The sequence below is a fragment of the Antennarius striatus genome, chromosome 21 (assembly GCF_040054535.1).
Source record: "Antennarius striatus isolate MH-2024 chromosome 21, ASM4005453v1, whole genome shotgun sequence".
Classification (NCBI taxonomy): domain Eukaryota; kingdom Metazoa; phylum Chordata; class Actinopteri; order Lophiiformes; family Antennariidae; genus Antennarius; species Antennarius striatus.
Window position 1 is genome coordinate 7,174,227 of NC_090796.1, and position 23,161 is coordinate 7,197,387.

The 23,161-nt window shown below is 39.8% G+C and overlaps 3 protein-coding genes across 3 annotated transcripts; 2 read left to right on the forward strand and 1 right to left on the reverse strand.

The window, feature by feature from the left end:
* The first annotated feature begins 287 nt into the window (after positions 1 to 287).
* Positions 288 to 8,887, forward strand: ccz1 (CCZ1 homolog, vacuolar protein trafficking and biogenesis associated). Its single transcript, XM_068305543.1, has 17 exons — positions 288 to 425; positions 1,624 to 1,699; positions 1,814 to 1,910; positions 2,010 to 2,107; positions 2,351 to 2,444; positions 2,589 to 2,669; positions 2,756 to 2,803; positions 2,953 to 3,036; positions 3,739 to 3,914; positions 4,389 to 4,470; positions 4,720 to 4,781; positions 5,073 to 5,184; positions 5,512 to 5,545; positions 5,709 to 5,826; positions 7,171 to 7,329; positions 7,772 to 7,899; positions 8,381 to 8,887. Exons 2-17 carry the CDS (start codon positions 1,686 to 1,688, stop codon positions 8,434 to 8,436), a joined length of 1,443 nt encoding a protein of 480 aa, XP_068161644.1. The 5' UTR covers positions 288 to 425; positions 1,624 to 1,685; the 3' UTR covers positions 8,437 to 8,887.
* Positions 8,888 to 9,532: 645 nt separating this feature from the next.
* Positions 9,533 to 15,947, forward strand: dlgap5 (discs, large (Drosophila) homolog-associated protein 5). The gene is made up of 19 exons (XM_068305747.1): positions 9,533 to 9,646; positions 10,359 to 10,606; positions 10,701 to 10,900; positions 11,127 to 11,219; positions 11,327 to 11,366; positions 11,515 to 11,601; positions 11,726 to 11,821; positions 11,946 to 12,011; positions 12,115 to 12,152; positions 12,259 to 12,491; positions 12,736 to 12,873; positions 12,974 to 13,062; positions 13,189 to 13,349; positions 13,432 to 13,533; positions 13,736 to 13,982; positions 14,095 to 14,657; positions 14,769 to 14,934; positions 15,553 to 15,596; positions 15,703 to 15,947. Exons 2-19 carry the CDS (start codon positions 10,369 to 10,371, stop codon positions 15,808 to 15,810), a joined length of 2,709 nt encoding a protein of 902 aa, XP_068161848.1. The 5' UTR covers positions 9,533 to 9,646; positions 10,359 to 10,368; the 3' UTR covers positions 15,811 to 15,947.
* Positions 15,948 to 16,380: 433 nt separating this feature from the next.
* On the reverse strand, positions 16,381 to 23,080 carry rsph10b (radial spoke head 10 homolog B). Its single transcript, XM_068306153.1, has 18 exons — positions 22,824 to 23,080; positions 22,157 to 22,221; positions 21,022 to 21,119; positions 20,727 to 20,795; positions 20,385 to 20,558; positions 20,232 to 20,317; positions 20,033 to 20,153; positions 19,758 to 19,934; positions 19,528 to 19,614; positions 19,315 to 19,446; positions 19,037 to 19,226; positions 18,811 to 18,919; positions 18,100 to 18,179; positions 17,666 to 17,814; positions 17,436 to 17,540; positions 17,186 to 17,323; positions 16,703 to 16,796; positions 16,381 to 16,556 (listed from the first exon to the last, which is right to left on the reverse strand). Exons 1-18 carry the CDS (start codon positions 23,078 to 23,080, stop codon positions 16,381 to 16,383), a joined length of 2,307 nt encoding a protein of 768 aa, XP_068162254.1.
* Positions 23,081 to 23,161: the final 81 nt, after the last annotated feature.

Genomic DNA, 23,161 nt, shown 5'->3' on the forward strand with positions numbered 1-23,161 from the left:
CTGAAGTATATGGGCAAATGCCTTTATTTATTTAAATTTGCAGTGTCACCACTATCCCTATTTTGTATCAAGAATGTTAACCTCTGAAGACAAGAGCATCTTATAAAACCAGGTTGACAATAAGAATTAAATTTCGTTTGAACCAAATATCATTGCAACAACATTTCTGCACCCAGTAAGTTAATATACAGTATATTCCTTAACACTTCATTTTCCAAATGGGGACTAGGAACCTTTTATTTAGCTTGAACTGCTTTTCACCCGAGCTTTTAAGAATGTGACACCGTGCTGTCAAAAACAGGAAGTTAAGTATGTAAAGTAATGCGGCATCTCATCTCATTGATCTAATTTCTTTATATTATATGTTTTATGTACGCAACCCATGTCCACACGTACTTGAACGTTTTGGATTCATGCTCCTTAAGGTGAGCACTTCCGTTACAGTCGATTTACGTAGCATTTTTTGTCCGCCTGAATCTGCAAACTACAGACAACACAACTAGATTGCTAACAGCCAGTTAGCAAGCTAGCCGCTGAGACTCACTGAATGTCGGCTAGTTGGCTTTTAGGAATGTAAGATGCATTAACTTACAAAGCTGGAGAAACTGCTCTGTTTGCTTAATTCATGGAGCTGCACAGTGTTTTCTCACTGACCACCACTCAATGACAGCGTCAACATTTAAAGCAGGAATTAAGGAACCATTGTTTGCGTTCAGTAGTTAAACTCAGTGTAGTCAGACACGTCACCGCAGTAATAACACTTCCCTCTGTTCAGGTGGTAATGACGTTTTTGCAGAAAGTATTACTATTTTTAAACTAGTTTGTGATGCTAATTATTCATCCTAAACATTTATACTTCCGACTGCAGAAGCACTACAAGTCTGAATTAGTTGTACCACGGTGCAATAAACAAGTGGATGCGTTTGTCAATTTCAGTTTTGTGCTAATCTGTTCAATAGTAAGTTCCCCAAATATGATTTTATTCCATTTTAATTGTTGTTTATTAAATGAATCACATACCAGTGCATGATTTACAGAGATCCTGATTCAAATATGATCCATCATATTCGTATACAGTATATCAAATAATAATCAGCTACCAGGGTTTTACAAACTCAAACATTTCAGAAGCTCACCAATGGATTTATATGAAAATACTGAATCTTCCTGTAATTTAAAAAGAGGCCAGAAATGGCCTTGCTAATGACAAGCAGCAACAATTATTGAATTCAACTAATGGATGCAATCTTTAACAGAAACATAGACAAAGAAACTTTCATTGTTAACCATAACTATTTAAAACTGAGTATAACAGATAAGTGTATGATAAAATGCACATATAGTACAGTAGCAACTTGTTTAAAACAAACATAACAAGAATTAAAATCCCATTTTCAAACAAATCTACAAATGGTTGCAAAATACATAAATCACAATTCACAGTCCATTTAGTAAAAACGCATAATTTTGTAAACAAATACAAAGTGTTTGAAAATATTTTGTTCAAATAGAAATGTAGACTGTGTGTATGTGAAGTGATGAGGTCAACCCCATTGTCACTGATACTAATCCAGCTGTAATCCAGATGTTACTGTTACTGATAGACTTGTCTTCATTCTGCAGGGACACGGCATGCTAGCCAAGCTACTTTTGGAGCAAAGGAAATCCAGACACAAGTTAAACTAATGCAAATGATCAGGTAAATATTTTTGTTTTTGACAATACCAGGCTGACACTGATATCACATGAAAGAAAACAGTCTTTCATCAGTTTCTGACGGCTTCCTGTCCTCTTCTCTCTTTGTATCTGACAGTCCCAGAATGGCCTCAGGAATGCAGGAGAAACAATACACACCAACTCTGCTCAGTTTTTTCATTTACAACCCTTCACTTGGACCCCGAGAAGGAGAGGTGAGGTTGATTCTCACACAAAGTCATATTTTACTATTTCTTTTTAGTGATATGTGTTAATATCGTAATTGTATAGATAATTCAAGATGCTATTTTCAGGAAGAGAAAAAGATTTTATTTTACCACCCAAGTGATGTGGAGAAGAATGAGAAGATCCGAAATGTGGGGCTTTGTGAAGCCATTGTGCAGTTCACCAGGTAAAGAGTATAGCACTGTACATTAATTGAACTGAATCAACTTTTTTGTTGAACTTGAATAAAGCAATTCAAAGGAAAATTGTAATTCTTTCATGTGTAACATAGTTTAAACAATTTGACCAGAAACACAGTGACACAAATGTTAGATGGAACAAAGAAATGGGCTGATGATTTTTGTGTGTGTGTGTGTGTGTGTGTGTGTGTGTGTGTGTGTCTCCTTTTTTCGTGTCCTCTGTCAATCAGAACATTTTGTCCAACAAAACCAACGAAGTCCTTGCACACACAGAAGAATCGGCAGTTTTTCTTTGAGCCTGAGGACAACTTCTGGATAGTCATGGTAAAGGCTTAAGCATACTGTATATTATTCAGTATTTAATCTGTCTGTCTACACTGTGTCAACTTTAATGGGAATGTAATTTAGCTTTATCCCACTATCTAATCCATTTCTATCTGCTGTTTGAATGTCTGATTCACTCCTTAGGTGGTTCGTAACCCCATGATTGAGAAGCCAAACAAAGACGGTAAACCTTCAACCATAGAATATCAGGAAGAGGAAATACTTGTGAGTAATGCATGATACTTAAGTTATGGATCTCAGTAACTATTGTTGCTATAATCTTTGTCTTACTGCTCCCTATGCTTGCGTAGGACACGGTTTATGGTGCAGTGGTAAGACAATGCTACAGCATGTACAAGGTGAGTATGTATCCAGTAGATTTTAGAATCTGTCAGGAGCCCTCCCACCATATTTGACACCCCTGGCAAACCTGAACCTACCAGTTTTAGGAGTCCAGCATATTAAAAAATAATAATATTCTTAAGTAGTTATGTGTCTTGTGTTACAGCTTTTCAATGGCACATTTGGAAGAGCGATGGAAACTGGTGGAGTGGAGCTGCTCATTCAGAAACTTGAAAAGTTCTTTTACAGGGTAAACAACTTGTTACTTGATAACTATCTGCAGACCTTACATGAAAACGATTTTTAAAAAATTATGTAACTCCAAAGAAGTGAAGAAGAAGAGAGGAGGTATGGTTTGCCTGTCAGAGAATGAATGTCAGTGTCTCAGGATGATGCAGATGTCTCAACTAAGCATCTTGTTTTCTATTTTTATTGTACTCTTACAATTTGTCTTTAGGTAAACTCTTGTCTTCCTCTCTCCTCCTTTGTCCGTCTTCTGTTTTCCTTGTTTTTACATCCCACTTCAAAGCGGTGATGTATTGTAATTGTCAGTGTTTGTGTGTTCGTTCGTCCATCCGTCCTTTAGTCCACCAAATATCTTCGCAACCCTGGCAGATAGAAAGATGAAACAAAAAGCACATTACTCGGGCAGCCAAGGGGATAAACATGAGATGATGACCTTGACCTTGAGAAAACTAGGTCAAGGTCAAATTTCAACTATTGTACTGTACACTCAGGAATCGGATAAGATAGAAAGATGAGGGATAGGGTCAGTGTGTGTAAGACCATAGATCAAAGCTAGTGCTTGATCACTCTATGGCGGTAGGCCAGAGCACTAGCTTTGATCTTTGACCTTTGCAAGTAGGTCAGAGTAAAATTTTGAATTCATTGGTGTCACAGGATGTTGTAATCTGTGACTGCATTGGTTCTTGTTTTCATTCTGTGTTTCCAGTATCTGCAGACTCTACATTTGCAGTCGTGTGACCTACTGGACGTATTTGGAGGCATCAGCTTCTTCCCTCTGGATAAGATGACCTACCTAAAGATCCAGTCCTTTGTTAACAGAGTGGAGGAGAGCCTCAGTCTGATCAAATACACAGCTTTCCTATATAATGACCAACTCATCTGGTACAAACTGAATACTTCTATGTTGTCCCTGAAATCTGTTTGTCTGACTGTATCTTAAAGTATAACTGTGAAGAAAGCTACAACCTTATTTAACCCTTCATATATTTGCAACTATCTATGTAATACCCTGGTACTGGTCTCTTCAAATACGTCAGTGCATTCAAGGTAACCCGAGGCAGGCCCTGTAATCCTCTTTGCGGCTAATGTGCTCCCAACTGTGTCATTTGCCTCCTGGTTTAGTGTGTTATCATAGGGGATTACATGATTGTTTCCTAGATGATTCTAGGACTCGAGTGTAATAAATTGTCAACAAATGCATGTACTTTAAAGTGTACTGCATGGCAAACTACATTATTGTGACACCCAGCCCATAATGCAGCTCACTGAGAAACATAGGACACATCCCCACAGTTTAGGTTTGGTTTTTGTCAGTTTGCACTCTGCATCACTTTGTCGTTGTGGTTTTTGATACAGGAGTGGATTGGAGCAAGATGACATGAGGATCTTGTACAAGTACCTGACAACCTCGTTGTTTCCCAGACATTCTGAACCGGAGGTGAGGAGGTGGGGGGTGGGGGTGCACAAGGGACAGATTAGGCCAACAGGTTAAATCTGGGAGTAAAGTTACAGATTTAATGTTTTGTAAAAATATGAGCATTGTAGCATTTTTAGAGCTAATGTTTTTTAATTAGATTTAGGATCTAGGCTGATCATACAAATCATCTGAACTGAATATGAGCTGTGATTGTTACTTACAAAGCTGTACCGAACATTTATACTCCAACCCATTGTCTTTTCCCTTCAGTTGGCTGGCAGAGACTCCCCTCTGAGGCCAGAGGTTGCAGGGAATCTGTTGCACTATGGGAGGCAAGTCTCTGATGCCATATGTGTTCTGAGTACCCACTTCCTCTGCTAACGGTTGTAAAAGCGGTGTTGAGCAGAACTACTTGAAGTGTGATGCGCTCAGATACCAGATGATCTGTTTTTGAACAAATCACTTTTTTGTAATTAATATTTTAGTTACTATTTTCTGCCACACCATCGTTGTAACAGCCGTTAAGGCTCTTACCAAGCGCTAGTGTTTTTTTGCTGCTCTTTACTTTGCAATGCTTGGGTAAACGTGTTTACTGACTTACATGTGTTTTCTATCCTCTGTAGGTTTTTGACGGGACCTACCAATCTTAAAGATCCAGAAGCTAAATTACGATTTCCTAAAATATTTGTCAGTGCGGAGGATGGCAATGAAGAGCTTCATCTGATTGTTTATAAGGTAAGGGAGAGTAAATATGATTTGCAATTTTCTGACAGTCTATGGCCTGAATTCAACCCTCCATTCATTCATAAACAGGCATTTTTAATGTATTAAAAAAGGAAGAAGTTTATGTTCTTATAATCTGCCACTGGATTTATTCAGGAACATTAGATTTAGGATAAAATATTCTACTTCTCTATCGATCTACGTGAATTTTTAGGATTAGATGGCTCAATTTTAAAATGATGAAGCACATCCCACGAAGCTCATCATCACGTTAATGTGATTTCTAACCTGTCTGACCTTGAGTTTGAATGTAACCTGAACTGATCTGCTGTTTTCCAGGCAATGAGTGCTGCAGCTTGTTTCATGATCAGTGGTAAGTGTGCACACAGTCACCCACCCATCGAAAAAATGCAGTTAGGTTTCCTTTTCAATTACCCTGCTTAATTACTCTTGCTAATATACAGCTGAAGTATTATTTTCTCTTCAATTTTTGGCCTGTAATAACTGACTGTCTTCCCTCCTCCATCTGTTTTCAGCTTCTGTGGAGCTGACAAGGGACTTCTGTGAACAGTTGGACAGCTTAGTGGGCCCCCAGCTGACTTTGCTGGCATCAGACATATGTGAACAGTTCACCATTAACCGCAGGATATCAGGGTCAGTTGAGAATTCATCTCCTCGTGAAGATTAATTTCAAGATTAACCTCAAAATAGTTGAAAGTCAGCCATTATTTATTCACATCTGGAAAAAAATGGCAGTGGTCATCATTATGAATTTAGTGCATTAATTAATAGAAACATTATCAATCATATAATTATTCAATTATTTAAGGAAAATATTCTCTAGTTTCAGCCTCTCTGTTTCAAGAATGTTTTATTTTTCCGACTCCTTTGATTGTAAACTGGCTATTTTGATGAATTTTAATTGGGAAAACAAGCAAACTGATTGCATCACCATGAAAGTTTGGGAATTTTGATTATTTTATTTCTTTTTTATCCAGAAAATATTTGCTAGTTGACTGAATGTTTCAACAGATATTCATGATGTTGCTGCACCGCATGCAGTCAGAAACATTTCCTGAAGAAATGTTTCTGACTGCATTCTCTGCATTTCAAGAGTTACAGAGAATGTAGCGTGAGACCAGGGAACAGTGTTAATGAAAGTAGGCCGAGTGATTGATAGAAGCCAATCACTCGGCTGTTTGTCATCAGCATGCAGACTAAGAATTGTCTTAACTCGGCCTTTCTGGCAGCAATAGATGAGACCCTACAACACTGGATATCACTACTGAGAGGTAACTCAAGCAGAGTGGTTTTAAAGACTGGTATCCTGGCCCTGGTATCCTTTAACCCCAGTATTTCGCGTCAGATACCTCCTTGCCTGTAATCCAAGACTGAACTCCCTGGCCCCAACAATTTAAAGGGCTCCTTTTTTAATCACTCTAGTGAAGAAACCACTGAATAAATGATAATGCAGCAAATTCCTCAGCTCGCATTCATCCCCACGACCAGCTTCCACTTACTGGAACTGAATAATCTGATACGGCACACATAAAAATCACTTGGAGGGTCTGCTTTAAGTCATTCACAAACACAGAGATGTAATTCGATCGCCCTGCTCATACGAGCTATAGGGTGATAACTGTATTCTTGTCTCACTTTAAAGTACATGGACTTTTGAGTAGGTGTAACTAAAATTAACGTGCTGCTTTTTGGTCCATGTTATCATCCACAGTGACTTGACTTTACTGTATCATGAATTAGTGATGCATTGAATGTGTACTGATTGGTTTGCATCAGAGACACTTGAACTCTTTGACATTTCCACAGCTTTAAAACACAGACATCCAGTTTCACATTGAAATACAAAGAAACAGAAACACAGAAACAGCCTCTGAACATGAAGCACAATTAAAACAGTTGTGAAGGAGCGTGTTGCCCCGCAAGTGAATTCAGATTATCATGTTAAATTTGGGTGTTTCATTTGTTGTACGCATTCAGGCCAGAGAAGGAGCCTCAGTTTAAGTTCATCTACTTCAACCACATGAACCTGGCTGAGAAGAGCACCATACACATGAGGAAGACTGCAAGTGTTTGCCTCACTTCTGTTCACCCCGACCTCATGAAGATTCTGGGAGACATCAACTGTGACTTTGCGAGGTACAGCAGAGTTTGGGAAAGATTCATATTTATCTTTAGTAAATGCATCCAGGCCATTAATGAGCATAGCATTGTTATCGAGATCTGAGAGTTGCTTCATTTTAATTATAGAAACATTTAGAATTTTTCTCAAGGTAAAGAAATTTTGGAGAGGGAGCACATCAGCAAGGAGACATTGATACTGTAATGTGGTTAAGTCACTGATTGCTGAATAAATATCTTTTATTAGCTGAGCTTTACTGATAAATTTGGATGGTAGTGACCCACAAACTACATTACTCTCAAGAATTCTGTGAGCCAAGTGTAGCTCATTTTAGAGGTCATCCCACTTTTTGAAAAAGCTTGTCACTGAGCTTTGGTGAAATTTATGAAATGAAATTCAAAGAATGTTGTGACATTGTCTTCATTTGATGTTATTCTTTACTTTCTATGTGTCTTCCAGGGTAGATGAAGATGAAGAAATCATTGTAAAAGCTATGACAGACTACTGGGTAGTTGGCAAAAAGTCAGATCAGAGAGAGCTGTATGTGATCTTGAATCAGAAGAATGCCAATCTGATTGAAGTAAATGGTATGTCTCCTCCACATAACAATGTCAACATCGGTGTCCTTACTGACACAAACGATTGTCTGCCTTGATGTTTAATCTCGGGGGGCGACCGTGGCTCAGTGGTATAGCGGGTCGTCCAATGATTTAAGATCGGCGGTTCGATTCCCGCTCCCACCGAGTCGTTTGTCGTTGTGACCTTGTGCAAGACACCTTACCCTCCTTGCCTCCAGTGGGGCACTCGCTGGTGTGTGAATGTGTGTGATTGGTCGGACGGGCCGTAGGCGCAGATTGGCAGCCACCCCTCCGTCAGTCTGCCCCAGGGCAGCTGTGGCTACATACGTAGTTACCATCACCAAGTATGAATGAGGAGTGAATGAATAATGGATCCGATGTAAAACGTCTTTGAGTGTCCAGAAAAGCGCTATATAAATCCATTATTATTATTATTATTATTAATCTCAACTTCACATCTAATCCCCTCTCTGTCTTTTCTCCACCACAGAAGAGGTTAAGAGGCTTTGTGCAACACAGTTCAACAACATTTTCTTCTTGGACTGAAGCAGCAGACTGGAATTATTTCACCACACTGAAAACCGTCAGTGTTGCAGGGTTTCATGACAGCATTGTAATGCAATAAATGTATTGTAAAATAAGAAGAAAAAAACCTCTCTTAAGCTCTTTTTTAATTTAACCTATAAGATTTGTAACTTTCTCATGTAATTAAGTGTACATCCAGATTTCTACTGTACATGAACTTTATTATTGCTTCTTTCTTTGTACATACGTGTTTGACTTTAACTGCTTATCCTGATTGCTGTCAAACCCCAGTTTGTATATGGTTTTTCTTTTTAATGAACACATCTTGTCATTGTCTCGATTTAATTTAAAAACTGACATGTACAGAACATTTTACTCCAGGTTTACACGATCACAATCCAAAGTTATGATATAAGTTATGTCAATACTATTGTGGTTTGTAAACAACTGACTTAACTTTAAATAAATTAAGAAGTAGTTGTTCTTGCTGAAAATTTGTTTTATTTTAACTGCAATATTCTTCTTTGAAACAACCCGGAACATTAAGAGAAGTACAGATAGTTTTTTTCTGTCTGGTTGCCAGCATTCTAATTAGCACAAGTCTACCGGGCTTATAGTTGGATGTATTTTTATAATGGATTATCTTTATGCATTTCAGTGACATTATGCAAAATAATTTTATTTGGAATATTAATTGCATTCCAATCCGAACTATGCTATTGGACAACTTAATCAACACCAAGAATAGAACAAAGAACAGCCTGCCACAGTCCAGCTCCTGTCAGCAATACTTCTTTAATAAGGAAAATGGACAAGAAAATATTTGAACTTAATTATAATGAATGCTTACGAGAGACGGACAATACTAGGTCCATGTGAAGTAGAAAGCCAGATGAAACGTTGTAGGTTTACAATGGCGAAAGCACGTACAACAATAAACTGGAGCCTTACATACGAATTTTAACCTCTGGACAAATAGAGAATGAACTGAACAAATTCTCTTGAGTGGACGGAAAAACCTCCGAAGAAGAAGAAGAAGAGCCAATCAGCGCTCACCGTTGTTACCCGACCAGCAGCCAATCAGCGTTGTCATGGGTACATTTCAAAACGGCAACCCGCCATGATTGTTGTGTTTTTCAAACAAGACAAGGTTAGTCTGTACCTTGTGCAGTAAACTTACTGGACAAACCAGAAAGGACTTTTTTTTTTTTAAATTTTGATAAAAGGCGAGGTAAGATTGATTTTTGAATTAAATATTGAAGTAACTATTTAAAATTTCGCTTGATATCTGCTATCTTGGCAGGAACGTTAGCATGTTTTGTGGCTAGCATATTAGCTCTACATTTAGCACAATCTGCATTTGTGGCAGTTTTCAAACACTGATGTGTTAGGGTAGCTGACTTGTATCAACTCGCCTCGCTAAAATTTTGTGTCGAGTGATTAAGAAAAATGGTTCTTAATTCCTTCAAAGACCTTCAATTTTTGTCGATTCTTAGTCTGACAAGTTTCCTATTAGTCCTCCTCAATATTCTATTGTATGGATGGGCTAACAGGAGCTATAGCAATTTTTTTTTGTTTAACCTAAAAAGCACCAATTTAACTGCTGGCCTATTTTAATTAAAGTCCATAAGTTTGTTTATATCTCTCGTGTTTTCATCCCTTTTTGGCCTATTTTAATTAAAGTCCATAAGTTTGTTTATATCCCTCGTGTTTTCATCCCTTTTTGCGTATTGTCATTATTCCCTGTCAATCATCTGATTCCAGTTTTGTTCTAACTTGAGTTTACTGCTGTTTTAAAAGCAAAGACAGAAAAGTGTGCCATTGTAACTTCTTTATTCCTTTTATATATAAACCTCTTGTCTGTTAACATCACAATGGACCTGATAACCTCTGATACATGCATCATCTGTAACCCGTAATACATCCCTCTCTTTTCTCTGCAGATACCAAAACATGGAGTCTCGTTTCGCTCATCTGCGCCAACGAGACACCAGTGTGTCGATGCTGAGGGTGAAAGTGTCCCGTAGGAAGTCTCAGTCTCAGAAAGAGAACCGAGATCGAGCTGTGAATACACGCAGGCGTCTTGACAAGCTCCCGGAGCTGGAATTGTCTTCTCTCGATGCTTCAGTCACGATGGCCAACATGTCAACCATTCAGGAAAAGACGATGAACAAATCAGTGATTGCTAAAAGTACAGTTTGATTTTCCATCACATCTGCAACTCAAAACTCAGATTTTTCTTTGATCACTGTTCTAGCTAATTTTGCGTCTTGGTTTCTCATCAGTTGTTGCTGCAGAAGACAGGTTGAAACAGCTTGCACGCTGGAAAGAGCGTAAGGCTCTTGAGAAGGAGAAGGAAAAGAGACAAAATAAGCATAAAGTGGTTTTTAAGACTGGCATATATCATCCAAAGGATACATTCATCGAAGTCCCTCAGTTTGCGGTGTCAGCCAGAGCCAAGGAGGCGAAGGAAGCTCACAAAAATGCAAGTTAATAGTCTTTGTTACACGTTTGTGTAGGTTCTCTGTTATCCAAAGCTGTTTAAGTCAATCCACTGGGCGTTAAGAAAGTTCTTCAAGACGTTTCGTCTCTTGGATGAGAGATGAAACATTGACTTAAACAGCTTTGGATGCTCTTTGCTGTACTTATTTTTTATAATTACTCCAGATATTTGACCCCAATGATTAACCTGTAGTTTATTTGTCATTTAGATTAAACTGAGCACTGTCCCATCTCAGAGTACCAGAGTAACTCGTTCGATGAAACAACAACAACAGCAGCAGCCGCTCCAGCAAGATCAGAGGGTAGTATATTTGTCTAACATGTCTTTCCTCTAGTTGTGTGATTAACTTCAATAGTGGTAAAAGCTGACATGAACTTTTTTACTTTGTTTTTGCCAACATTTGTACAGATTCTGAAGATGCAGCATCCAAATACTGTGGGAAGGAAAGGTAAATTGGACTTGTGTTTTTAAATCCTAATTTCCCACTTTGTGATGAAAGAAAAATATTATCATTAAGCGTCACTTTAAATTAATTGAGGGACACATTTTTCTGTTGCCTGATTTGTTCTAAATCTAATGTTTCCTTCCTGCCACAGCTGTCCCTCCTGTGGAAAAATCCACCAGGAGCCGTATTGCTCCGACTAATCCTGCACCACCTAAGTCCAAGGCTGAAGTTTTTCAGGGTAACAAACAAGTAAAATCACATAACTGGTACTTGAGACCAGCTCCGGTGTTGTTTTCACCCTGTTGTGTTTCTTTAGTTGCATCTCAATCAGTGTCTCTGTGTCATCCCATCTCCTGTAATAGACCCTGTCGTAAGAGCTGTATCAACAAGATCAGCCAACAAGCTTCCTGCTACTGTAGTTCCTGTGGTGAAAGACAAACCTAAGGAGAAGTCTGCAGGTAAATTAAGCCTTTTTTTTTTCTCATTATTGCTCATAAAAGCACTGGAAATGTGACCACTAAAGCAGACTGAGAGCTGTACGAAAATTACTTGCAATAATTTTAAATACCTCTCTTCCCTCAGATGTTAGAAGTACAAGGAGCAAATCCAACACTGCAGTCCTACCTGAGAGAGAAAGGAAATTTAAAAGTATGATTCAATGCTGACAAGAATTAGTTTTAAATAATGACATGACATGAACAACAGCGTAAGTTAATCATGGTGATTTTTTTTTGTCTTTTGTTTTATACAGAAACACTCTGTAGTACTGCTCCACCTGCTCTGCCTGAGGTGAGAAATTCTGAGAGTATTATACCATGTCTGTAAAAAACAGATTTTTAATTTTGACAGTAATTGACTAGTTTGCTGTGAATAACTCCTGTATTTGTCTAAGCAGGAGCGTGAAATGCAGGTCCCGGAGCAGAAACCTGGCACCCCCAGCCCAAAGTCCTGCTCCAAGGAAGATGACTTAGCGGTGGACAAAGCCCTAGTGGAGTCCACGGCTGCTGTGGATCCTGTAGATGCCCAGTCTTTTGCCCCTGAGGGTTTTGTCTTCCAGGCTCCTGATGGCTTGTCCTTCAAGTTCGAGCCTCTCACTCCTCGCTCAGCTGATGCCTTTCTCACGCCAAAGTGTGTTTATTTTCTCTATTTCTGCTAATATTTATATTGAGGGAAGTCGAAACACAGAAAATATTGAATACTTTTTCCAAATTTAAAAAACCTTATTAGTCCCCAAAGGACAATTGGGGGAAAAAAAAGTTTTATGTAACCTAAATTACCAAAGTAACAATACAATACCAGCGAATTTTGCCTGTGCATCTTAAAGCATGAATAGTGTTCTAACACAGTCCATGTTGTCACTTTTACTACTTAGCATCAGCTTCAGTCTTCCACCAGTGCCCGTGTTCCAAGCTGAGTCCAGCTTGAGTCACTCTCTTCATACGACTCCCACTGTAGATCCTCTCACACCTGCCAGCCCCCTGGTATTAAACCACGACGTGCCATATTTCAGGTGCCAAATTTTTTTAATACATTGGGTCATTTGTCTAATTCTTTTCTATATTTTCATGTAATTCAAATTTTCTAAATCTTTTCATTTTTATATCATTCAGATCAGAAATTGCCAATGAAACAGACAGATTGACAAATCTTTGTATCCAGTGGGAGGCTAAAGTGGAGGATGAGTCCATCCCAGAAGAGAGTGAGCTTATTTTCTGTACATCATAACAATGCCGTTGTACTAATATTGGTGCTGTTAAAGAGTGTTCTGAATTGATAGGATGTGATTCCCAAACCAAATGTGAATTCATTTCTATCCCCTGTTTAGTGAGAGATCGTATGCGAACAGCAGTTGGCCAAGCTCGGTTGTTGATGAAGGAGCGCTTTAAACAGTTCAGCGGCCTGGTTGACGACTGCGAATTGGGCCGAGGGGAGAAGATTACAACTTGCACTGACTTGCAGGGCTTCTGGGACATGGTTTATTACCAGGCAAGATTCACAGTAATAGAAGGAAAACAAATTGTCGCCTACAACGGAGATGGGTATCTATCATACTTTTACCGTCTTTCAGGTAGAGGATGTCAACAAGAAGTTTAATGCACTGAAGGAAGCAGAGAGCCGGGGTTGGGTGGAGGAGTTCAAGCCCCCACCACGACAGAAGAAAGTAGTGAAGGTGAAGATGCTCAAATCATTATTTTAAAACAGACAAAATGAATACATATGTTTGACCTAGCAGCATCATATGTACAGTGTTTTCATTGGCGGTCATTTCCATATTGTTTCTACTAATGTTGATAACATCTGGATCAAAACTGGGTGGATTTTTTTCTGTTTCTGTCATGATGTTGATTCAAAGACAAATTGTCCTTGCCCAGAAACCCTCAGCTACAACGGTCAATCCATCAGGAAGCAAAGCAGCGGCAAAGTCCCGTCTGGCTGCTGTGAAAGCAGCCATGAAGGCCAAACAGCAGGCTGCAGAGAAAACGGCAAAGGATGCTGAGAATGATGATGGCACATGCAACAATTCTCAGGAACCAGAGTCTGCAGCGGAACCCCAACAGACAGACGCTCTGGTCTTTGATGGAGGTTTCTTCAAGGTGGAGAGCCCTGCAAAACCAACAGGTGAAGAAAAACAAGTCCACCTAAGACTTCCTAGTGATTTTATTTCTCCCAATAATTAATCTAGATTTGTAGATCAGTACTAATAATAATGTCGTTCATCCTTCATTTGTAGGTCCTTTGAGAAGATCCAGCCGTCTGAGTGCTTCCGTGCTGTCTCAGACCTCACCCTGCGTCAACTACCTCTCACCTAGAAGAGTCACTCGACGATCCCTCGCACTGGCGCAGACCCCCGTTCACACCGCCAGCCCTCCAGCTCAGGCCACCTGCACTCCTTCCCAGCTCAATCTTACCCCCGCCCAAACCCTAGAGTCTCAGCACAGCACTCCTCCTCAGTTGTCTCATCACAGGAAGGACACTGTGAATGTCTCTCTTTGTTTCTCTCCTGTCCAGGAAGAGCTTTCACAAAATATCCTTCCCAAAGAAGGCCCTGAGTGCCAGTTAGACAGAGTAGCTGGATTGAACGAGACCACAACCGTAAATTCACTTCCGTCCATCTCTGTGGTGGAGGAACAAGCTGAGGCGTCTTGTAAGACGCTTCCTGTCACCCCGGCCCCTGAGATCTTATGTCAGAGTTTTGTATCATCTCTCCTTTTGTCTCCCACCCAACTACCCATTACTTCTTCTGTGGAGCCCCAGGAGTCAGTGTGTCTCACTCCTGGCTGCTTAGATGTGGAGGTAAAACCATTTTCAGGCTTAACTAAAGTGATGTCTGTGCTTCACTGACTGTATTAAATAAAACCTGTCATCCCGCCATGCAATACAATAAAGGAGTTCTTACAATTTCAGGATATTCCTGGGTTGGACATTGAACGTTACCTCCAGCCATCACAGAGATGCAGCCTGTCACCGAGGGAAGCTGTTGCTGAGGAGACATTCTCTCCCATGGCAGTGGATGTAGAAATGAAGAGTCCCGGGGGTGAAACTGAGGACTTCCTTACTCGGCAAGAAACAGGTATGATTGTATGTATGTACACACACATTGTATGTCTGGGCTTCGCAGCTCAGCAGTAATAATGCCTGTTAAAACTACAGCGAGTTGGATTTCTACATTTAAAGTTATTTTAAAATTGCATATTTAACAAAGATTTAAAACTTACAGTGGGCATTGACACTGTTAAAAACTGCAATGACATTATCATTCTATGTCCTCCTGTAGAGACTAACTACAGATCAATACACTACTAAACTAATAGTAATTAATCTGAGGATAGCTGAGCTTCATGTGATCAGGCAGATGGAATGAATGTTTGGCCCAACATCCAGAGCGCCATCTGATATCAGAGTGGAGATAGCATCTGTTGAACAAATGATCTCAGATCTCAGTTATCTTGTTTCAGTCTTCTGCAATGTCTTTATTACACATGTTAATATCATTTATTGATCAGCACTAAGTCTACTTTAATAATCAAATCTCTTCAAATATAAGATATGCATGTTGGAACTTAGAGAAAATGTTGCCGTTGTATGGTTTTTGGAGCAAACGCACTGTTTCTTCTGGTGTAAGTCTATTTTAAACTCATGTTACAAACTGCACATGTGACTCTCTTCTCCCTTCTCACTGTCGTCACAGCACTGCCTGCAGTGTCTTCGGTGTTGTTCCCTCAGTCACCACAGGTTTTTTCCCTTCTATTCTTTTCACATTCAAAAACTCCTTTAATTCCACATTGAATGATTTTCTCATGTTACTTTTATTGCTGTGCATTATGTCTTTTTTTTTAAGGCCCAGACAGCTGAGTCTGCCCTGTTGCTCTTCACCCCGGACCTGAAGGACCGGATACGCCAGTCTGTCTGTCCAAGTGACCTCATGGTCTTCACGCCTCCCTCCTAATGGGCATAAAATATTGTTTTTAAACTTGGACATATATTTCATATATTCTATACTTTTAATGCTCTTAAGAGAAAAAACCCTGTGTGATTCTTATTTTTAGTATTCAGTGGAAAAGATGCTTACATTTCTTAATTAAAGTTGTGGATAAAAAAACCGAAATGGCCAGTGGTCTTCATTTACAACCTTGGACAGTCCAATATTTAATTCAATACATTTATTTCTTATTGTATTTGAAAGTTCTAGACGTTTGGCTCAAAAGCTGTGTAGACAGAAATATAACAATTAAGGATGGTGTCTGCTGCCCACACTACTAAATCTTGTCTTCCACCTGTAACACATTACATTAAAACAATGAGCTGTGTGGGCAAAAGTCATGGCGCCATCTGGTGGCTGTGAACTGGACTGCAGTTGAATCAAGAATAAGGACTAGATAGATAGATAGATACTTTATTAATCCCGGAGGAAATTGCATAGACAAGGTTACTTAAGTCTGGTGATTATAACAAGATAAAATGCAAATGGGGAATATGTGTGATCTCTGGCTGGCTTTAAGGGGGGACTCATGCTAGTTTAAGTGTCTTCCTTCAGCTTTCTAGACGATGATTGGTTATGCCCAAAAGCAGGGAAGAAGAAATATTTGAAGAATTGATGGCCTTTCTTTTCCCAAAGCCCCAGGTCTTGGCCATCGTTCTCCATGTCGGTGGTTTGATCGCCCTTTTCTTCCCCTGTGTGCTCCTCTGTCTGTTCTGCAGGATAGATGACATAGTTTATTTAGTCTGAACATATTTAGAGGAATATTTTTTTTGTAATGAGTGCCTTCACTTTATGAGCACAGAGTAAATTGGACTGCTTATTCCTGTAGCTTCTATTATTAAAAAAAAAAAAAACAAACCTGCAGACTGGGTTTCCACATCTACTTCAGTTTTGATGTCTTGACTCTTCTCATCCTGATCAGCAGATAATTTTGTGGAACTTGATTCCTCCATCTACCATAAGATGTTAATACTATCATGATTACAACTCAAAAGCAACAACATGCATAACACTCCTCACATCTATATTGAATACATGGATGTGATATTACCACAACAAGTCAGACAAATGCAAGTAGTGTAGGCTGAGGGGAAAAAAGTTGAAAAGGTTCACCCAAGTTATCATTTTCTGGTTAAACATCAAAAACAAGACTAGACTGCCTGCTGCAATCAACTTCCGCAGATTTGGGGCTGGAGAGCTCTACCATAACAAACTGCAAAAGTCACTTATCTGATTTATTTCTTGAAGTGAGACGCAAAGGTTTACAAGAGACTTGAGATGATCTGACCAACTGGGTAAGGTTGATTCTGGTTGTCTAAAAGATTTCCTGGCTTCCATTTACCTCCACCTCCTGTATATCCCTGCAGGCTCCATCGTGGTGACTGGATAGCAACTGGTCCTTCTCGAGGTCCTCGGACACTTCCTGACACTTCACCTCAGCGGCACCAACTAGCACCTCAAAAAACTCCAGGAATGCAATCTGCAACAGAATATATAAGATGGACAAAGGAGCATAAAAAACTGTAAAGCATAAAGAAGTTAATCTTACAACAGGCATAGATAAAGAGTCTAGTGGTGTAAACGGACGATACCTGCTGGTCCAGACAAGAGGATGGGTTTTTGGGGTCAAGACTCTCTGCAGTAATGATCTCCAGTAATCTCTTTATGGTCAGGTTATCATTCAGCAGGTAGAGGTCCTGGTGGGGGTTGCCATGGTAAACACATAATTTACTTGGTTTTTGTTGTGATGACCTACCCTCCATCATATGTTATGCTATAATAAGCATATTCATGGTAACTTCTCTGCTACAGTCTCTCGCACCTTAAACATGTACAGCAGGTGTCGGCAGGTCAAGATCTGGTCCTCACCCCGGGCTGCGTAGTGATGGCAGAAAGCCTGGTAGATTTCCCAGCACTCATGGACATGGTTCACAGCCACCACAGTACAGTCTGGCTGCCTAAACAGGAAGCCTAGATCAAGACAAGCTTTAGCTGACGAGAACAGTTAGAACATAGGGTTATGTCATTATTTCTGTTTTTGCATTCACTCAGATAAAACCTCAAAACCTGCAAACTGATATCTTGATAAACATCTTTTGTCATCATTAAGTATGTTTTTTTGCCATAATGTATTAAATTTAATTATGTGACTTATTTTTATCCTAATTTTCCCATTGCATGGGTTTCTTATACAGCTAATATGTTTCTTTTTCAGCTAAATGCATGCATAAGCCTGTAACATAATGCTGTTAGTACCTTTAACGTTCTTAGCATTAAGAAGGATGTCGTCTGTCATCAGTCTGGAGAAGCACGCAACAAGAAGGTTCTTTTGTGACCTGTGGAAAAATATAAAATATGTTTCCCCCTCAGAATGATTTACACAGGAATCAAAAAAGTTTAGATTCAAATTGTCTTCTGGTGTCTTTCCTTAGTCATTGTAAATTTATCTTTATCAGAATGGTGACTCTTGAGGTGGGAACCTTGTAAACCTAAAATCACTTGAGTTCATTTTTGGAAGAAAACAACTTCTATGACCTCTTTTCCTCTTTTGAAAATGAACTAAAGTTTGAAAACATTTCCTTCAGGTGAATGAGTCCAAGGTGTGCAGAAAATACTAGTTAGCCTGCTAACATGGTTGCCATAACACTGACATGCTTATCAACCTGAACATCTTAGCCTAGCATGTTACTATTAAAGAACTACTGAGGTCAATGAAACTGTTATACATAGTAGATCTAGAATCAAATTCAGGATCAATAACATCAACAGGGTTTATTATCTGGGGACAATGAATGTATGCATAATAAATTTTGGCAATCCATGCAATAAAATTTCATTTTTATCCAAATTAGCAGACCAACTAGTAATGTCTCCTCTAGAAGCATGGCAGGTGCATGGCTGTCTTTTTTTTTTTTTTTTTAGATACATAAGATCTTAATCTAGAGACATTGAAGATCTGTTCCTTACACCATTTCCTTGTGGTAAATGTGGTAGGACACAACTACGAGACAACCTAGGAATCTGCTTAGCAGTATGGGAGTGAAAGGAGAATGGATGTCTCCTTCAGTAGTATCTCCTGAAACACAAAAAGTAAAAATATTATCCACAAATGCTGTAATTACAAAGCTATCAACGTGTTTCCTAGTAATTGTGAAAGGGAGAGAGTTTGTTTTGAGAGTGTTACTTTTCTCACCTCCCATAAAGTGGTTGATCTGTGACAGAGAGATGTTGTGATGGTGGATCTTACAATCCTTGAGCAGACGCCAGAGCTGCAGGCGGGTCAGCAGGTAGACATTATCTGGAGAGGGTTCATGGCCAAGTCTGCTGTAGAAACTGTAGATCGACCTGAGCTCAGCAGCATGTATGAGGATCACAAGCTCCACCTGGTGCACAGGAGACACAGCATCAGGGCAGGACCCGGGTGAGAGTCAGGACCAGGGGAACATACGACAGAGAGAATCGGGATCTGACCTGTTTACACTCACTGTCCCGCTTTATCTCAGGGATCACATCTAGCAGATATTGAGTGTTGAGAGCCATATCTGGTAACACCGAGACAGTGGACTCGCTGCCTGAAAGAGGGAGTGAACCTGTAGTCTTGGCCTGTAACGCTGTTCATGATCTTATTCTCGGCTGAGCTTTCTGAAAGTTCTACAAACGTTTACCACACAAAGGAACGGGAACCGTGTTTCCATTCATGTTTTGTGTCATCATTTGATCATCCGTGAGCTCTCCTTCAAAGACACGGCCATCCTTAAAAGCAAATTTTCCCTGTGAGACACACAGGTGATGCAGAATTACTTTTGACCACAGATCTTTGTATCAAAGTGTTTCTAGAGCCAATCAAGAAGGAAAAAGAAAGTCCCTTCCTCTTAATAGGTTCTTATGCATGCAATACTGTGTCGCTGGTTAACCTTTGTATGTCTTTTGTTGTTACGCCACTCCCCTTCATAAATCACACCGCAGGCGTAATAAAAGGTTCCATGCCCATGTCTCTGACCCTGAATGAAATCCCCTGTGTACTGATTACTTGGGGAATACTGGGCTCCATCGGTGTGCCTCTGGATCCAGGTGTGTGTGCCTCGTCCGTGCTGCCAGAGAAGAAGTTAACTGTAAATACTGTTGATACGTGCACGCGCATGTGTGTGTGTGTGTGTGTGTGTGTTTGTGTACTGATGCTTGTTCATACCTGGAATCCATTAAGCCACATGCCGATATACTGCTGTCTAAGGTTTAGCCACTCCATTGTGCCTTTGCCATGTCTGAGATTCTTCTTCCACTCCCCAGAGTAAATGTTACCAGAGGGATAGCTGTTAAGAAAGCGACAACACTCTTGGGCAGTTCAAATGCAAGTTGTGCTACAGATTAGATCATGTATTCCTACGTACCGTCTTATTCCCCATCCGTCTTTGTTGTTCTCCACCCAGTCTCCTTTGTACCAAGACGTCTCATTCTGGTTATAATAAACAACACCCTAAAACAAGAATAATCAATTAAAACTCTTAAAAAAGACATTACCTGACTTAAAAGGTGGATCATACCTTTCCATGTCTCTTGCCCTGATTCCACTGTCCTGTGTATGACACTGCAGATTTTGTACATTTGTAGGTTCCATTCCCGTGCCGTAAGCCATCGTACACATCGCCATTGAAAGAGCTGCCGTCTGGCCAGGTGTACACTCCCTGGCCCATGGGCTTGTTGCACACAAATTCTCCCTGTTGGATGAGAAATTAATTTCAATGTCAAAACTCCTTTTACATTTATTTTCTATTTAATTTGCTTTTTCTATGGACTGAGGATGCATCAAATATGACATGATTTAAAGGCTGGCAAAAGAGTAAATGAATGATTGAATGAATGAATATATCATTATTGGGCCCTACCTCATATTGCAGTCCATTTGTGTGTATGAAGACACCAAATCCCTCCATAAAACCCTTGGAAAACATTCCCTTAGGAAAAATAAAGTTTACGTGTTTATGATTAAAGTTTTGTTCTGGAAAGTGAAGCAAAGCGCCAATTTAACAATTTATTCAAATTTAACATTTTCAGAACACATTTTGTTTGTTAACACACACACACAGACACACACACACACACACAAACGTTGGCTGAGGTGTACGCAACTTTATTGTATTGAAACCCAATTTTAAAATGTGGTTTCATTTAAAAGTTCACCTTGTACTTATGGCCTCCGTCAAAATCAGCATCTCCTTGTCCATGAAACTGGCCTTCAAGCGTGTCTCCTTCATATCTGTCAGTGAGACAAACAACACCTCAGCCCCTTCACTAAGTCCACACTGAGGTCAGTTCAACACATTTAGTCTTGATTTACCTGAGAACAGTTAACATTAAAAGAGTGGGGAGTTCATTGACGTCACTCAGGCTGCTCACCACGGCTTTTCCATCTGCTGAGGGAGAAGTGTCTAACTTTCTATTTTGTTTTTTTGGCTGTTGTTGTTTGTGGTCGCTATGCATTTTTTTATACAAATCTTTGTTCTGGTCTTTGTCATTTTGTTTGGCAATTTTCTTCCTTCATTTTCCCTGTATCATTTCTCTTCGTACGGTCTCTTTGGAAGTTTTGTTTTTTCTTGATGGCAACAGAACAACTACGGCGAGCATCATCAAAGATTCAACAATTCAAAGGATTCTTAGGATTCAAAGGATTCAAAGCATTTGTCACATGTACTGTCAATAAACAGGGTTTTCCTGTACAATGAAAATCTTACTTTGCCATTAGCACACACTGCCACCAGAGTTGTTGAAGAAACCACATATATGTATAAAACAACATATACATAAAACAAACTACTGTAAATACTATGTCTACATTTTGACAGCTATTTACACAATCGATATAGCAGCAGATGGTTGAATACAAAGTGTGCAAAACTGCCAGAGGATGAACTTTTATGAAACACTATCGACTGTTATATTACTTTTTACTTGCACTTGTTTACATGCACCATGTTGCCAACATGTACACATGAGATGATAGATTATTTATTAAACTGCCCCACTAAACTAATTCTGCACATCAGAAGCCAAGCAACACACGTTTCTTTGTATAAATTTGACTGTTATGATTTTTGAACATTGACAAATAAAGAAAGTCTAACACTGTGGTTGATATGTAGCATTAACTCCTGTGATTTATTCTGAAATGGTTTCTGTAGAGCTCAGTAGAGACCAACCAGCCACCAAGCAGCCAGGCCATCAAAGCCAAAAGATGTAAACGCCACAAGACATTGGTGTGAGTTTGTGCGTGCAGAGAGAGCAGGGAAATCCTGGTGATCTTAGACGCAGCCCTCACCACTCTCCACAGGCATCTGCGGTTGCCCTGTCACATGGTGATGCTGGCCACAATAAAAGGCCACTCTGAAACATGCAGTTGTGTTTAATTGGGGGGTCTGGGGACTCAGAACGCCAGTCAGTATCTGGTGTGACCCCCATTTGCCTCATGTAGCACAGCACATCTCCTTCGCAAAGAATTGATCAGGTTGTCGATTGTGGCCTGTGGAATGTTGGTCCACTCTTCTTCAATGGCTGTGTGAAGTTGCTGGATTATGGCAGGATTTCAATTGCCCCTTGGGGACTAATAAAGTTTTTCGAATTGAATTGAATAGGAACTGGACCACGCTGTCGTATGCGCCACTGCAGAGCATTCATGGTAGAGAAATGAACATGCAATTCACGAGCAACAGCTCTGGTGGGCATTCCTGCTGTCAGCACGCCAATTACTGTACACACTCCCTCAGAACTTAAGACATCTGTTGTATTGTATTGTTTTGTGTATGTAGGCAATGAATGAATGAATGATCTTTGAATTAATCTCTTTAAAAATGGGAGCAAAATAAGATATATGTATATGAATATGTGTGTGTTTATACACACACACACACACACACACACACACACACACACACACACACACACACACACACACTGAGGTCGGTTCAACATGTTTAGTCTTGATTTACCTGAGAACAGTTAAAGTTAGGAGAGTGGGGAGTTCATCGATGACGTCACCCAGGCTGCTCACCACAGCTTCTCCATCTGCTGAGGGAGAAGCGTCCAACTTTATATTTTCTTTTTCTTCTGTTGTTTGTGGTCGATCTGCGTTTCCATTCAGATGTTCGTTCTGCTCTTTATTGTTTTGAACTGCAGATTTCCTCCTGTGTTCCCCCTGAATCATTTCTCTTCGTACGGTCTCTTCAGACGCTTGGTTTGTCTCCATGGCAACAGAACACCTACGGCAAGCATCATCAGCCAAACATCGCAAAAAACGAATACTGTGCATGTCTTACTTGTTTTTTAA

Coding starts and splice junctions, on each gene's coding strand:
- ccz1 (XM_068305543.1), top strand. Junction 5,546..5,708: donor AGCTTGTTTCATGATCAGTG/GTAAGTGTGCAC, acceptor ATCTGTTTTCAG/CTTCTGTGGAGCTGACAAGG. Junction 5,827..7,170: donor ATTAACCGCAGGATATCAGG/GTCAGTTGAGAA, acceptor GTACGCATTCAG/GCCAGAGAAGGAGCCTCAGT.
- dlgap5 (XM_068305747.1), top strand. CDS start 10,369: ATGGAGTCTCGTTTCGCTCATCTGCGCCAACGAGACACCAGTGTGTCG. Junction 11,602..11,725: donor CAAGGCTGAAGTTTTTCAGG/GTAACAAACAAG, acceptor CTCCTGTAATAG/ACCCTGTCGTAAGAGCTGTA. Junction 14,935..15,552: donor CCTTACTCGGCAAGAAACAG/GTATGATTGTAT, acceptor CTGTCGTCACAG/CACTGCCTGCAGTGTCTTCG.
- rsph10b (XM_068306153.1), bottom strand. CDS start 23,080: ATGGAGACAAACCAAGCGTCTGAAGAGACCGTACGAAGAGAAATGATT. Junction 17,541..17,665: donor ACCTGCTGTACATGTTTAAG/GTGCGAGAGACT, acceptor AACCCCCACCAG/GACCTCTACCTGCTGAATGA. Junction 16,557..16,702: donor TGTGGAAACCCAGTCTGCAG/GTTTGTTTTTTT, acceptor TCTATCCTGCAG/AACAGACAGAGGAGCACACA.